The sequence below is a fragment of the Kryptolebias marmoratus genome, linkage group LG20, assembly GCF_001649575.2.
Source record: "Kryptolebias marmoratus isolate JLee-2015 linkage group LG20, ASM164957v2, whole genome shotgun sequence".
Taxonomy (NCBI): Eukaryota; Metazoa; Chordata; class Actinopteri; order Cyprinodontiformes; family Rivulidae; genus Kryptolebias; species Kryptolebias marmoratus.
In genome coordinates, this window is record NC_051449.1 from 12,210,702 (window position 1) to 12,225,278 (window position 14,577).

A 14,577-nucleotide genomic window follows, 5' to 3' on the forward strand; every position below is an offset into this window, starting at 1 on the left:
CAACGACTCATGTTAATAAAACAAAGACAAAATGAGCTGTATAAAAGGCACACATGCATTATGTTTAATGAGACTTTTTTTGTATGACATGATGGACTGAAAAAGTGACAACTGGCCCTTTAAGGCTACTCTATTTCAAAATTAGTGAATGAAGAGAAAAAAATGGAATCACTGGCATGACTAGAACTAAAATGTTGTGGAAAAGTTGATAAAAAAGCAGGAATTATCAAAGCACATCTGTTTAACACGACCATTAGAATAAAGCACAGACTCTTAGAGTCTTCTGCAACACGATACACACACTGCATCTGCTCACCCCTGCAAAACACACATGCACAAGTCCCACCCCTCCCTCACTTCTTACCTGAGCCTTTTGTCCACCTCGCTCAGAAACTCAGAAACAGCAGGAGAGACGCAAGCAGCAGCTTCCCGAAGAGCTCTGCATCCAGTGTCACTCCAGCGAGACGAGCACGAGTCCAAGGAGGATCTAATTTTTGCCAAATATCTCATGAATCAAGCCAACTCTCCCCCATCTTCTCGCCTGTCCTGACTGAAGAAGAGTGTTACCCCAGCCTGCAGCGTCAAACTTCTGCGAAGCGTGGGAACATGAGTGATAAAAACGCAGGTAAGAAAGCCCCACTAACTGCTTACGATATATGCGCATGTGTAGTTTGCGTGTTCAGTCCTTGTTTGGGCACAGCATCAGTTTGTGTTTGTTCTTTAAGCACAGACTGCAAGGAAACATACACACACAAAACACAGAAAATAATTCACTTTGTTATTCAAATTCATGCAGAAAAGTATTGAAAAATAAACGGAAAAGACAAGAGACAACACTTGCACTGGAGAAGGAGACAGTAAATGCAGTAACCGTCTTCAGATGATCAGTGCTGCAGCGGATGCTACTGCTGTATTCCCGCTGCCTGTAAGCTCTATCCACCTCCTGGACTATTCTGCTGGACCCAGTGTCTACCCACACTTTTCCCGGTCTAGATATTATTTGTCCTCACTGAAATGCATTCCCATACAAAATGCAACTTTTGTGTAAATTCTCTGCCTGCATGTTAGAGAGGCATTAGAGAGCTGCACACGGTAAGTGTTTTAGTCCCCCTGCTCCCTGCTTTCCCTTACTCTGTCAGTGCTGTCAGCTGATTTTGAGAAAAACTGCTGTCTCTCCACTTTCACCGGTGAGATGTGAATGTGTGCTGCTGTTTCGCGTGCAGGGCGGTTTTGTGGCCTCGGCGATCAGCCTGCGTGTTGTTGACAAAGCTTTTCAAGTCTGCCAGTAATGGGTACAAAAGCTGTGTAGAAAGTTTGCTGTAGTGGGAAACAAATAGTTGTTACTGTACATTTTCTTACTTTAAGCATCATGCCCCTTTTTGTGTTTGTGTTCTGCAGATAGTTAAAAAATACACATGGTTCTGGCATATAACCTGCACAGTGCATATTTAGATAAGGGACAGCATGCCCTTGGTTAAGTAGGGTAATCTTCTGTCATTGTTGCCCTGTCCTGGTTTATTCTCAGTTTATTGCAAAGCTACAGCAAAACATTCATTGGATGTAAGGATACATAGCTTAGTATTTTGATCTTCTATACAGTTTCCATTTTCTTACAGGTTGAACGACTAAATACTGCTGTGATTTTTATAGGTTCAACCTTCTCAAACCTAACTTTAAACCTGCAGAGTAAAAATGAAGCAGTTAGGGTTGTTCAATAGTTAATGTCAATGTTTAGAAATCAAAGAAGCCATTAACTGTTACAAAAAATAAAAATAAAATCTATATGTATTTGGAGCCATAAATGAAATGCAACACTTTATTATTTACACACACACACACACATTGTAAAATAATAGATTTAAGTCTAATATTTGAACTAAGTCTAAAAAAATAATAAGTTAGTTAGTGCTTACAGTAGGATGAATGATCTGTAAAGTATATAGTAAGAACAAGATCAGGCTAAGAATATAGTAGCCACTTTTGAAATTTTTGTGAAGCATATATATAGAGAGAGTTTTCTACTTTTTTATATGGTTGCTGATAGACATGGTTACAAACCAAACAAAAAGCACCTTTGCAGTAAAAGGAACCTTTTTAGCAAAAAGTACATTGACACAAGAAGGCAGTGTCACTTGTAACGTCACTTTCTATCAACAAATGTAGCTGCCTTTTGTGCTCAAGTGTATCAGTGCTGGTTATAAAAAACTGCCAGTAAACTAATAATTTGGTGGATCTCCACTGTATAGTTTATAGCATTCTGAAAGGCTTGTAAAGCCTTTACACCACAAAAGCTATGTATGTGTGTCACAGCATTTGTATCCCTGTGTTTGATGATAGGGGGTGTACAGTTGTGTCATGAATCATGTCATCCACTTTATCATTTTAAGTCTTTTTGTTCATTTCTGTTCAGTGCCATTTCTTTTTGTGGCACTTTCATATAAACTGTATCACAAAAGGCCAGATGCAACAATTCAAATCCATGTGGGTGTCATATTAGTCATGTGGCTTGTATCCACATTAAAAAAATTAAAAGAACAGCTAAAACAAGAATAATAGCCTGTGACAGAATCAGTGCAACATTGGATATCCTTTACAACACAGGTTTAAGTTGTAGCTTACCCTAGTTCACCAAAGGTTGGTTTTCTAACCCAATTTTTATCTGTTTAACCCTAAACCTTAAAATGGTTCTGCTCTCTTACTGTACATGATCATGACTGTGATAGTCTAACCTGAATAAAGTAACTGAATCAAGTTTATTTTGAGATGATACATCTGTCTATAATGCATGTATCCATGCCCATGTTTAGTTATTTTGGGTTCATGTAAAATTTCCTTTATTCATATAAAGGATCCTTTTTTATGTTCTTTATCTTTTGCTGTATATTTTTAGTCATTTTTTCTAGCTCTCACTAGTTTAAATCCACCCCTTCTTTATCAAGCTCACAACAACTATCTTAACTTTTATTTTCTCACATGCTTGCCGTCTCACCTGCACTTTTTAATTAGCAACAGACAGCTATGCACTGATGTGTAATAATTTGTTTTAAATGTTATTATTTTTTTAAATGACTTCATTTCATTCCAAGGTAAAGTCATCTGTGACACATATTTGTTGGTGTGGTGTGATACACAGTCTGAGCCCATGATCTGAATTTTGCAGATTTCTGCAACATCAGTAGATGCAAATTTTGAAAGGTTGCTAAGTTTAGAAGTATGCCTTTCTTTAGCCTTGCAGAATACAAATGCATTTGCTGAGCAGTGATCAAAATTTATATCCTATTTACTTTACAATTTACAATTTTGTATCTGCTTTTAGTTTAAAGCACTTTTAATACACAGGCAATAAAAATGATGCACATAAAAAATGTCAGAAGACTTTATACTGAAAAAAAACAAAAATTTTAAATTAGTATGCCAACATGCAGAAATTTCTACAGACAGCAACCATCTGGAGAATCAAAGAGATTAACTGTGCAAACAGAAAAACAGACTACTTTTTTTTTTATAAAACCAGCCACATATGTTGATGTTTACAGCATCAAACTGCATGGAAAATATAGTATGGCTAAAAAAACAAGACTGCTTTGAATACAAAGCAACTAAAATCATCAAATGTGTGCAAGTACCATCAAGGAGAAAATAACAAAAAAGAAGATGAAGTAATACAAATTGTAAAAGTTTATGTGAATTTTTTACCCTACTACAACATACAAATTTTATTTATTCCTAAAGTATAAAACATGTACAATTTCTAAATATATCTACAGTGATAATACTGTGTGAGCAGATTTGACTCTGAGGTTGTTGAGTAATAGAAGTTTGGCACTTTGGTACCTGATGCCTGATGAAAAAGCTGACTGCTTGGGAATGAGCAAATGAGGGATGTCTTGTTCTAGTTCATTCATTAGAATATTTTAAATATCTAAAAACCATTCAAAATGAAAAACAAACAAACAAAAAATCTACACGACTGTCAGATGTCATATTCTGTATTTGCCAGAAGGTGTTTTATCAAAAAGAAACAGACTCTCTTCAATATCAGAAATATATTCCAAATTTTTAGATACTAAATTAAATGATTATTATCATCACAGAATTCATTATAAATGCTAATTAAGTAAGAAACAATGCTGGTATCACCTTACAAGGTGAGCATTTAACCTCACTGCAGTTGGCATATTTAAAAAAGGTGAAGTGACTTATGGATTGTCTAGCATATTTCCACATTAAAGACAGACCTGAGTTTGCCTAAATGCAGACACGTTATGTCTTTTTTGGACAAAGTCTTGTTATAACATAATGTTGAACAATGAATAGATATCACAGTAGCATCCATGTATGAAAAAACTGTAGCTAATGTATGATACTGCATAACTGCGTTCATTAAATAATGCATTTTGTATAGATGACACTTTAAAAAAAGTTTTGTCTTTTCAGTTCGTCTTTACTGAACTATCATTATAACTCTTTAAAGGTTTTATTGTTTAATTAATGTGCATGGCTGATTCAATTTTAGGGATCTAAGTGGAAAATGAGTCACAGTGCAGTGACTCTTCTGAGCCTTATTCAGCATTAATGATACATAACAGATAAGTAGTTTACTATTTGGTCATCCAAAGACAGGTTACCTTTAATTTATATTCCTCTGCTTTTACTTAAATAAGCACAGATATCAATATATTCCTCAGTCTGATTTGTTTTCTTCAAACCACATTTTAGATTAAAAATGATAAATTCAGATTTATCTTTATGCTTGCAAGCTCTGAACTGAGCTTTGCTAAATACTTCTTTTCTTCTTTTACCCACTTTTTTGGCTCTCTGAATGTAGTGACTGGTTCTGCAGTGGGACAGTACAGGAAGCTGAATATACAGCACCATCACTATGACTCTGGATTGGATGCCAGCTCCCCCCTGCTCCTCGCCTCCTGTCCCCCACACAGTCTCTCCCCCCCCCACTCTCTCTCTCTCTTTCACACACACACACACACACACTCTCTAATCCTATTTGACCTCTTCTTATTTGCATAGCTGATGTTATTGAAGCGTTTTGCTGACCTGATGTGTTCCTAAATGCACATTATCAACAGCTGAGGCATGTTCCCAAGGTACTCTGTGATTTATAATCTTTACAATAACACAGTAAAGTACAGCAGAATACTACAAAAAAACTTGAATACTTGAATTGGCTTGTATCCCCCCCACAACCCCCTCCCCCAACACACACACAAAAGAAGAAAAAAAAGAGAAAGAAACATCAACCAATCAACAACAAACAAAACTAAAAACAACATTGTATTTGCATTAAAATTCAAGTTATTGTTTTCTGTTTTCAGGAACTCTTGCTTTCTGTATCAGTGTCCTTTCCTGGCAGCTTATCCTGAGTCTTATCTTTATACTTATTTTTAGTCTATGTTTCTGAGTATTTGATGCTATACCTCCCCCTAGTGTCAAATTGATACATTGTCCTGTTTTCAGTACTGCTTGTCATCCTGGACCAGAATGCATTAGAATAACTTGAACCTTGGTTTTAAATCATGACTCACAACTGAAAACAGCACTTTAGATGTTAGTTAATGCTCACCTTTCATGTTTTACAGTTGCTAAACCTCAATTAATGTATATTCAATGTAAAAGCACTCAATTAAACGCTTCTGTATAAGTTGAGGCATACTTCACTATGACACGTTATGCAGAAGACCAATAATAAATGGTAACTTTAGACTTTAAACGTGCTGATTTTGGTAAAACAAAGCGTTGTATTTATCATATAATTGCTTTGTCTGCTTGATCTCCCCTTTACACTCTCATCTAGAGAGTTGTTTAAAATGCTGCAACAAATGATCTTTCTCGACCGGCTGCACAACATAGTGCTGGTTTTCCCTTGAAGGACGGCGAAGTGGTCGCTGCAGTGACTGAACCCTAAACTTTGTTAAAACCCAGAGGAAACATCACATGGTTGACTTTAAAGCATCAGGCTGCAGCTGACACAGCCTTTGCGTTTTCCGCTGCTTTCCAGTGGACTTGCGGGGAAAGAGAGGAAACAAAAGCTCTCGGCGTCCAACATCTGTGTCGCTTCAACTGTCAGCTCCGCATTACCTCACTCGTAGCCGGCCTGCCACTTTACCCCTGCAGTTTAACTTTGGCGTGCATGCTCCCTTTCCTCTCTCCCTCCCTCCCTCCTTCCCTCCTTCCTTCCTCCACAATCTCTCCCTTCTCCTCTCCGTTCTTCCTGCTGCTGGTAAAAGACGCGGAGGCAGGCGGTGCACAAGTAAAAAGAGCACATTGTAACGTCCTTGCGTAACGGAAGAGGAGTGTGTGAGCCGCGAATGACCGTGTACGAGAGGAGGATAAGATAGGACCGGAATAAGAGAGAAGAAGAAGAAGAGAGAGGAGAGGGAGGAGGGGGTATCTCTCAAGATGCCTCGTTTTAGCGTAATTTGTCCCGCAGACTGTGCCCTTCTGGCGTTTTGAGGGCTGCTGAGAGCCTACAGAGAGAGAGGCGATGCTGCCTGACCCTGCTGTGTTGTGATATATAGCGCTGTCCGATTGTTTGGATTGAGGAAAGGCTCCCCCACCAACCCAAATCAATGAGGATTCTGAGGCCATTCCTTCAGAAAGGAGCGCATATGCTGCAGTGTTTCTGTGGACAACGATCGAAGTCGACCACTATCACCGACGGTGAGAGACAAACACAGCTTCAACAGCTTGCCTTTTGCTTTCTGCATGCTTTCTCCCCTGAGTGATAGAACAAAAACGGAGGCAGGGTTTCATTAAACACTTTAGCATCTTCCGAGTCTGCAGTGTCTCCTCGCATCTGTCCCGAGTTTTGCGTGCAGGCTGCAGCCCGTCCGTCACAGATGGCTGCTGGCACAACACCGAGCTACTCCTGAGAGGACAGAGCTCTGGATAGCTTTATCCGACCCCGAGCTATATTAGCTAAAAATGAGCCAGTGCTACACCTGCCAATAAATAGACAATGCAGGGATCAAAGTCATTAAACTTCAGAGGGGGCCCCAGAAGCACTACTTGAGGGCCCCTAGCAAGCAGCTCCGGTTCAGCACCATGGATAGCGCATCGGCAGACGCACTCCAGGGCATGTGGCAAAAACTTTTCATAGCGGGGTTCGTTGAAAATGACTTATATATCCAACTTGATTAACTGATCATGTTGAAATCCTTAAGTTAGAGAAATGTAAACATCCTAATCATTTAAATGCATCTGCTTTTGTTGGATAATAGTTGGAAAAATAATCCCTCTTTCTGTGTGAATCCAGTTGGATTTCTCAAAAACTCATGAAAAGTCCCCAAACTTCACTTTGGTCTTCATGAAAAAAAAGAGTAAATTAAGTTATTCTCTTTATCTTGGAATTAAGACAGTTGCTTTGAGCAGGACTTACGGGGAAACCATAGGCTACACTCTACTCCAGATGATGTAAGAAGTGATTTCCACATGCACACGCAGACCTGTACACACCACATACCTGTGTTTGGCAATAAGCCTGAGATCCCTCCCATGTCCTCTAGTTATCTCCGAGGCACTTCCCTGCATTGCTACAGTTCACTCATGACATAACTCCACTGTTTTCAAAGGCATGAGAGAAACTGCTCCATGTTAACAGAGCAAAACAGAAAGCTGTTCTACTCAGAGGCGGATGCAACACCTTCTCCTGCCTCCTCTCGCCACGTGAAGCATCTTAGCTCTCAAATTCAGGCCAGACAATTAGAAACTCCATTAAGCACAGCTGATTCCTCAGAGGTAGCTGGACCAAAAGCAGCACGCACAGTGGGATCTGTTGGACTCGGATTATATAGTCCATTTTTGTCCTTTTCCTGCCTCTTTGCTCACTGTTACACGAACCCCGTGACCTCAGACAGAACTTCATGAGTCAGCTCAGCGGCATTCATTCATTTTATAAACTTGACGAGTTGTTTAAGCTCAGTCTTTAATTTTACTAAGAATTCCAAAAAAGCTAACGGATACGTTACAAACTGTAGCCAAATCAGGGTTTTAAAAATGTATATATGATGCATGACTGTCCTTATAAGAGTTGCACTACTACTCTGGGAACACTTTTTAAATTGCAGAGTAATTGTTTGGGAAAACAGAGCAGGACTACAGACCTAACTTTTAGGAGGAAGGGTCCTCAGCATGTACTCTCTACTGACTGATAATTTACTGCTCTAGTGTAGTTTTGCCCACAGATAATCATGACAAGCAGGAGGAGTAAAGCATGTTTTGTTCTGCAAATTCAGTTGAGAATGTTTTTGTGAATGGCCCTGACTTAAATGTTTGCACCTGCATGTTTTCTTTGCAGTGTCAGCTTTATGCCTGGATTTTTTTTCTTTAAAGTTATTCCCAAAGATCTCCGGTCACTGAAAAATTTTCTGGAAAGAATTCAAATAGACTTGATTATGAACTCCCTAGGAATTAAAATGTGGCATGGTAAGAGGCTACCTTAGTCATGACAACTGGTTTCACTAAATCTGGTTGTTTAAAGGTAACATGTAATGCAATTTTGAACCTTTATCTTCACCAAATACTTCACAAATGACGATGGATTTAAAAGACGTGTGTCTCTCAAAAATAACCCATAGCAAAATAGTTCAAAATGTGTTAAAAACAGTCCAAACATCTCCATGTATGGGAAGCTCATTAGAACAACATTATTCAGTAAAAGGAGCAGTATGTGGTACTTTTTGAGCAATATGATTAAGTTGGATCTAATTCCCAGTGTTTAGTTGTTCTAATATTGCACACTATAGCTTTAATACAAAAAACCCTGATTATTTTGACTGATTAAATTATCTTAAAATGTAACAAAATGATTTGGACCCAAGAGTGCAGAGCAGCAAGTGACAGGCACACAGGCTTAGATCCAAAAATGTATCTAAAGAACGGAACTAAAACCAGGAGATGCAAGTAATAAAAACCAAGAGTGAACAGGGAAGTTACATAAGAGGATCTGACACTGAACATGAACCTACCAGAAGTTAAAGTACTGGGAAGGTGACTGCTGAATGTGGACAGGTGGGAATGTAGCTGAAAACAAGGATCATTGAGGAAAACACAGGCTGAGAACAAAAATTAAACCTGCCAGGCTGGACTGGAAACAGAAATATAGAATAACTTAGAAACAAAAGAAACATTGGCAGGACCAACAAGGTCACTGAAAACAGATACATAAACTGAAACAGGGATTTACAGAAATAAACCAAGAAAACAAATCCAAACACCAAAAACAAAAAACAACCAAAAAACTCAAAAAGGGGACAAAAGGTATTAAATGCAACTTTAAAAACAGGGTAAATTACACATCTGAATTTCAATTTTAAGAGTGTAATATCTTTATAACTCTTAAACAAACAGACAAGGAAACTTACAGTTGTTATGTGGATTAACAACATTTCCCATGCTGACATGTTGGTTTAGCTGCTTGCTTGTGCTGTCAGTCGTGACATAAATACAGGTTTTAGTTGGAAGGCCAGAGCTGTCTTGGTGGGCAGGAAAACAGAGAAACATCAAATGATAAATGTCCTTGCCCATCAAATGTTGTCCTTGTTTCTCACAGCTGTGCTTTGTAGATAGTTGGTTTGATTTTTCACTCTTTAAAATAACATTAATTCAGTTTTATTTGGGGGTAAAGTTTTGTTTCTCTGAGGGATTTGACACACACAATGAATGCTGGTTTGTGTCTTTTTCTGCTCATAAACATTTATTGGCAGTTTTTGCTGCCAATAAATGTTGCAAACAAAATATGAAAGTAACTCTGTGTGGTTCATACATACATCTTGAGCTCCATGATTTAAAAATGTAAATTGGTCTTATTTACATGACCATTTACATTGGTAATTGAAGTCGTCACAGTCTGAGCCACAAAATCTCTTTTATTCTTTCACATTTCGACTCTTCACCTCCTCCAGACTTGGCAGGCTAGCCGAGCAGACACTACACTATGAAATATCGCTCCAGCTATTGTGAGTCAACAAATCTGTGAGCTATCTCAAGGACACCAAGAAGTGAGAAACTTCTGTGTGGAAACTTCCATTTATTTTGTTTCTCTCATCCCCCCACCTGCAGTTTGTTTACTCACCACAGGATGGCAGCATACACAAAGAACCAACTCCAGTTATTGGCAGGAGCACAGGCTCTGAGGCTGTAGTTTATTTCATCTCATTCATTCTTCATAAATTTTTATGCTGCAGTGTTACATGTCTAGTTAGGAAGATTTGATTGTGTAATCATCTCAAGAAATAAAAAACCACAGCTCTCGGTTTGCACTTTTAGTCTTCCTTAATTTACATTATGCTTTTTAAACCGAAAAAGGCACACTGAGGAGCAGTTGTTTTGTTCACATTGATTTAACTGCACAAACCAGCCTTGTTCATCAAACTTTTCTGAGTGACAATTAAAAATTGTTTATGTTATCTGTACTGAACCTTCTTGCAGTGTTTTTTTTTTCTATTGCATTGCAAGTATATCACTGCTGGAATAAAGTGAATGCTAATTATCTCTAGTAGAATGAGGAAGCTTAGCAGATCCCCCATTACGGAGCACTTTATCTTTTCATGACAAAGATTTATGTCCATGTCTGTTGCTCTCAATTACTTCAAAGTCCTGTTCCCTGTTTCCCAGATATCCCCCCATACTCTGCACCACTGCCTAACTTTATCTAAGGCGTGTACAGTATATCACACTCCTGCAGATATCTGAGAATAATGAATGTTGTTTTGTTGAAATTGTTATTGGCATTTCTTTATACTACAGTGGCAGATTCATTCCTGCCTCTCACCTACAGCTCAATAGAAGCACAGCGTTTTAATTTAGAATCTGTCTGACTCCATTTCTCTGGGTCTAACTTGTCTAACTTTTAGCCTGTTTATCTCAGTCTGGGAAAATGAAGATTTTATCTATCCTGTATCTTTCTCTCTTCTTCCCTATAGCTGTCTGTCTTTCACTCATACACTGAAACACATGCATTACAGACACTGAAAAAGGTTAATCAGAGTTGCTGCTCTTAACATTCAGATGTTGTCACAGCATATTATTCGACAGAACAGCACATGAATACATGCAAACACACTTATCATACGTGCACATTTACACTGATAATGACATGTTTTCCATGAAGACAGTTTGAAATAATCTTGAAGGCAGCTGTGAAAATAGTCATAAGTCAGATGACAGAACACATGCAGGTACAATGTGCTCACATGTGAATGCACACAAACCAAAAGGAGTTTGATTTTATTATTATTATTAAGTTGTTGCTTTTGTTCTTAAATGCACTTGTACATTTCATTTCTAAGAGCCTGAAATCATATCCATTAACATTCTGTGTCACCGTCTAAATGTCCAGTTTGCCATTCATGTTCTCTGCTTGCTGAAACTTGTTGCAGGTGATCTTTTAGTCACAATAAATGCGTGTTTTTGTGCTTGTTTTACAAAAATAAATGGACTCCTGAGTCATGTAAGCATAAACTGTGGGATTAGGGTATTGAGTCTAAAGGTGCTGGAGGATTCATGTTTTGTTCATTGAGCTGTCTCAACAGCTTAATGCTGGTTTGAAAGCTGGTTTGCAGAAAGAAATAACGGGTTTCGTGGCAAGAGAAAAAGCTTATTTTCCCATATTTTGACTGTTAGTTACACAAATAAGAAACAACATATCAAACACCGATTAAACTAAAACAATAGCTTATTAAAATAATAAAAAAATGCGTGCAAATCACTAAAAGTCATTTACGCACGTGCCTCCCGCAAAACGCGCAACATTTGACTCTTCTCCTTAAATGTGTTTTACATTTTTCATCGAAAGATGATCAAATCCATCCCCGCACAACCCCTGAGAATTCCTAATACGAACCTCAATCACGTATGATTGCGTTAAAAGGAGTTGGAGAGGGAGAGAGAGGCGGAGGAGAGGGAGCAAGAGACAGAAAGGGGGAGGCTGTGGACTCTCCTCTCTGTTGGGGATGTAACGCACCGACACCAGCGTTCATTCCAGGACGCGCTGGAAATAATAAGGGTCTCTTTTTGTTTTAATTATTTGTGCGCTACAACACTTTTTTTAGGCGTGGGTGGCGTGCGTTCCCCTCTAACTAATTGTTGCTTTTGAGACAACTAATCGCTCCTTGCTGGCTTCAGTTCCAGCTCTGCAGCATCCTTGCAGCCTCTGCCCGTCGATTCCATTTTCCCGAGACTGCATTTAGAGGAGCCGTCGACGGAACCGAAGAGTGGGGGGCTCACAGATCTGGCATCCAGGACCACCACCACCAGCAGCAGCAGCGGATGATGTCGTTGATCGATGTGCGTGATGGACGAAATGATGTGAAACAAGAAGCTTAGGAGAAGTTTCGGACAGCCAGCTTTCTCCACCCACGCACAGCAGCCCGTTACTCGGCTTGAGGTTGAATTATTGAAAGGGATCCACAGGACGGGCTGCTGTGCGGACTCTGCCCGTCAGACGCGGCGCTGTTCACCTGGAATACCTGACGATCTCCAATGACAACGCAGCTGCATCAACTCACACACACTGTTGCATGCTTTCCCGGCTGATGTTTCGGCCCGGCGGTTGCCTCGGCCGCAGATTCCTGCTGTGACAGCCGCGGCTTTCACGTCCCGAGTGCTGCTGAAAGTCGGAGCAGTTCGGATCAGGCTTCATGTCTCCTCCAGAGGATGCCTGACGTGCAAAGATGCGACTCACAGGATTTTTTTTTCTTTTCTTTTTCTTTTTCTCTTGTTTTGATCAGGATGACATTTAGTTAAAACACTAAATCAGAACCGACGCTTTTGTTTTATCTTCTTCTTATTATTTTTTATTAATATTGCTATTTTTGCACCAAGAAGCCGCATCAGGACCCGACCTCTGCCGAACCAGACTCGTTTTTATTATTTTTTTATTTCAATTTATTGTATATTTTCGGGGAGATGGCTGCGATCGCCAGCTCCCTGATCCGGCAGAAACGCCAGGCGAGGGAGTCGAACAGTGACCGGGTCTCTACTTCGAAACGCCGCCCCAGCCCCAGCAAAGACCCCCGCTCTCTCTGCGAGAGGCATTTCTTGGGGGTCTTCAGCAAAGTCCGCTTCTGCAGCGGCAAGAAAAGACCGGTTCGGCGGCGACCAGGTCAGTGAGGCAAATTTTTTTTTCCCTCTCTCTCTCTCTCTCTCTCTTTCTCTCTCTCCCTCCCCAAAAATCCGACGTGTGTTATACACACACACACACGCGCGCACGCACTACCACAACTCAACCCTGCTGCGCACCCCGCCCCTCTTTGGAGCAGCAGAAACATTGTGCTGCAGTCGAGGGCTTCAGTCTGAACCGAGTGAAAAGCTAGATTTTCTCCGCGGTGCATTAAAAAAAAAGCAACCTGTTTCAATATTTTGGTATAGGTTCTCTTATCGTCTGTGGGTGCAATGCACGGTCCCCCTACCATCTCCCACTACCGGGCAGGAACTGTCTGAACGCACAGGCAATGATCTATTTGCTGTGACGTTATTCCTTTGGCACAACTCTAGATGATGGACAATCAATTATCCTGAGGAAGAAATTGATTCTAAACATAAGTGTTTCCAAGTCAGGTTTTGTTCCTACAGACATTTAGTTTAATAGACCCTCCCTTCTCCCAAGCCCTAGCAGCCTACTCTCACCATACCTCCAAATACAAATGCACTGGCAAATTGAATAGATGGAATAAAGCGGCTGTAAATGGCCTAATTCAATATTAATGCAGATTGGGAAACAGAGGGGAGATAAGTTGCACCGCAGTGCACCAAGGCTCTTTTGAGATTAAATGTTTTAATGGTAAAGGTTTATTGCAGAGACGGAGCTTTGCTGCAGCAAAGGGAGGCATAAGAGCATGAACTAACAGCCATTTAGGCTCTATTCTCACCAAACTTCATGGGATATCCTTTTGATTCCACCGTCCTGGTGCACAGATGATAACCCAGTCTTGCAAGCCACCTCCCTCCCCAACATCCAGACAGTTCTGTTGTGTGATGAATGACAGTCCCGCAGACAGATTGATGGAGAACAAGGCAGGCGAACATCAGTTTTTTAAGGCAGAATGGGAGGACAACAGAGGTAGTCAGCCTGCCAGCCAGCTAGGCAGACAAAAACTCTGTCGTCTTGCAGCCTCAGCAGACAATATCTGTGCCAGAAAGGTTTCAAATGACTTGAATATTTACAGATAGACAGGATAGGACAGACAGGCAGACAACAAAGCTGGAGACCCTGTTGGGCAGGTAGGTATTTCCTCTCAGCTGACACATGGACAGACACGAGCCAAAGATGCTGTATGTCCTCTATTTGATTATCCTTACATTTGCACTAATGCCTTGCCATATATTTGCCTATAAACAGCCAATACGCTGGAGAACTTATGAATTCTGCCTGTTTAAAAGACTCTTGTTTTTCCTTTTATCCTTCCCCCCACCACGTAAGATGCACCCTTGAAACCTCCACAGGTGTCCCATAAGGGCTGCAGGCTAGGTCAGTAGCTCAGCCTCCATTCGTGTGTGCTGTGTTTCCTCTTTCGTCTCCACCCCATCTCGCGCCCATGTCGACAACCTCCTTGGCCAGGG

The 14,577-nt window shown here is 40.2% G+C and overlaps 1 protein-coding gene across 4 annotated transcripts in view; it reads left to right on the forward strand.

The window, feature by feature from the left end:
- The first annotated feature begins 389 nt into the window (after window positions 1-389).
- The window catches only part of fgf12a (fibroblast growth factor 12a), a 35,441-nt gene continuing 21,253 nt past the window's right edge, over window positions 390-14,577 (forward strand). Inside the window, exons 1-3 of one of the 4 annotated variants that reach the window (XM_017432527.3) lie at window positions 6,579-6,678; window positions 10,941-13,120; window positions 14,438-14,485. In XM_017432527.3, the coding sequence (XP_017288016.1) occupies window positions 12,925-13,120; window positions 14,438-14,485 (244 nt within the window). In that variant the 5' untranslated portion in view covers window positions 6,579-6,678; window positions 10,941-12,924. Of the gene's footprint in view, window positions 626-6,229; window positions 6,679-10,940; window positions 13,121-14,437; window positions 14,486-14,577 lie in introns of those variants that run through there. The other 3 variants (XM_017432528.3, XM_017432531.3, XM_017432529.3) reach the window with 3 other exon arrangements.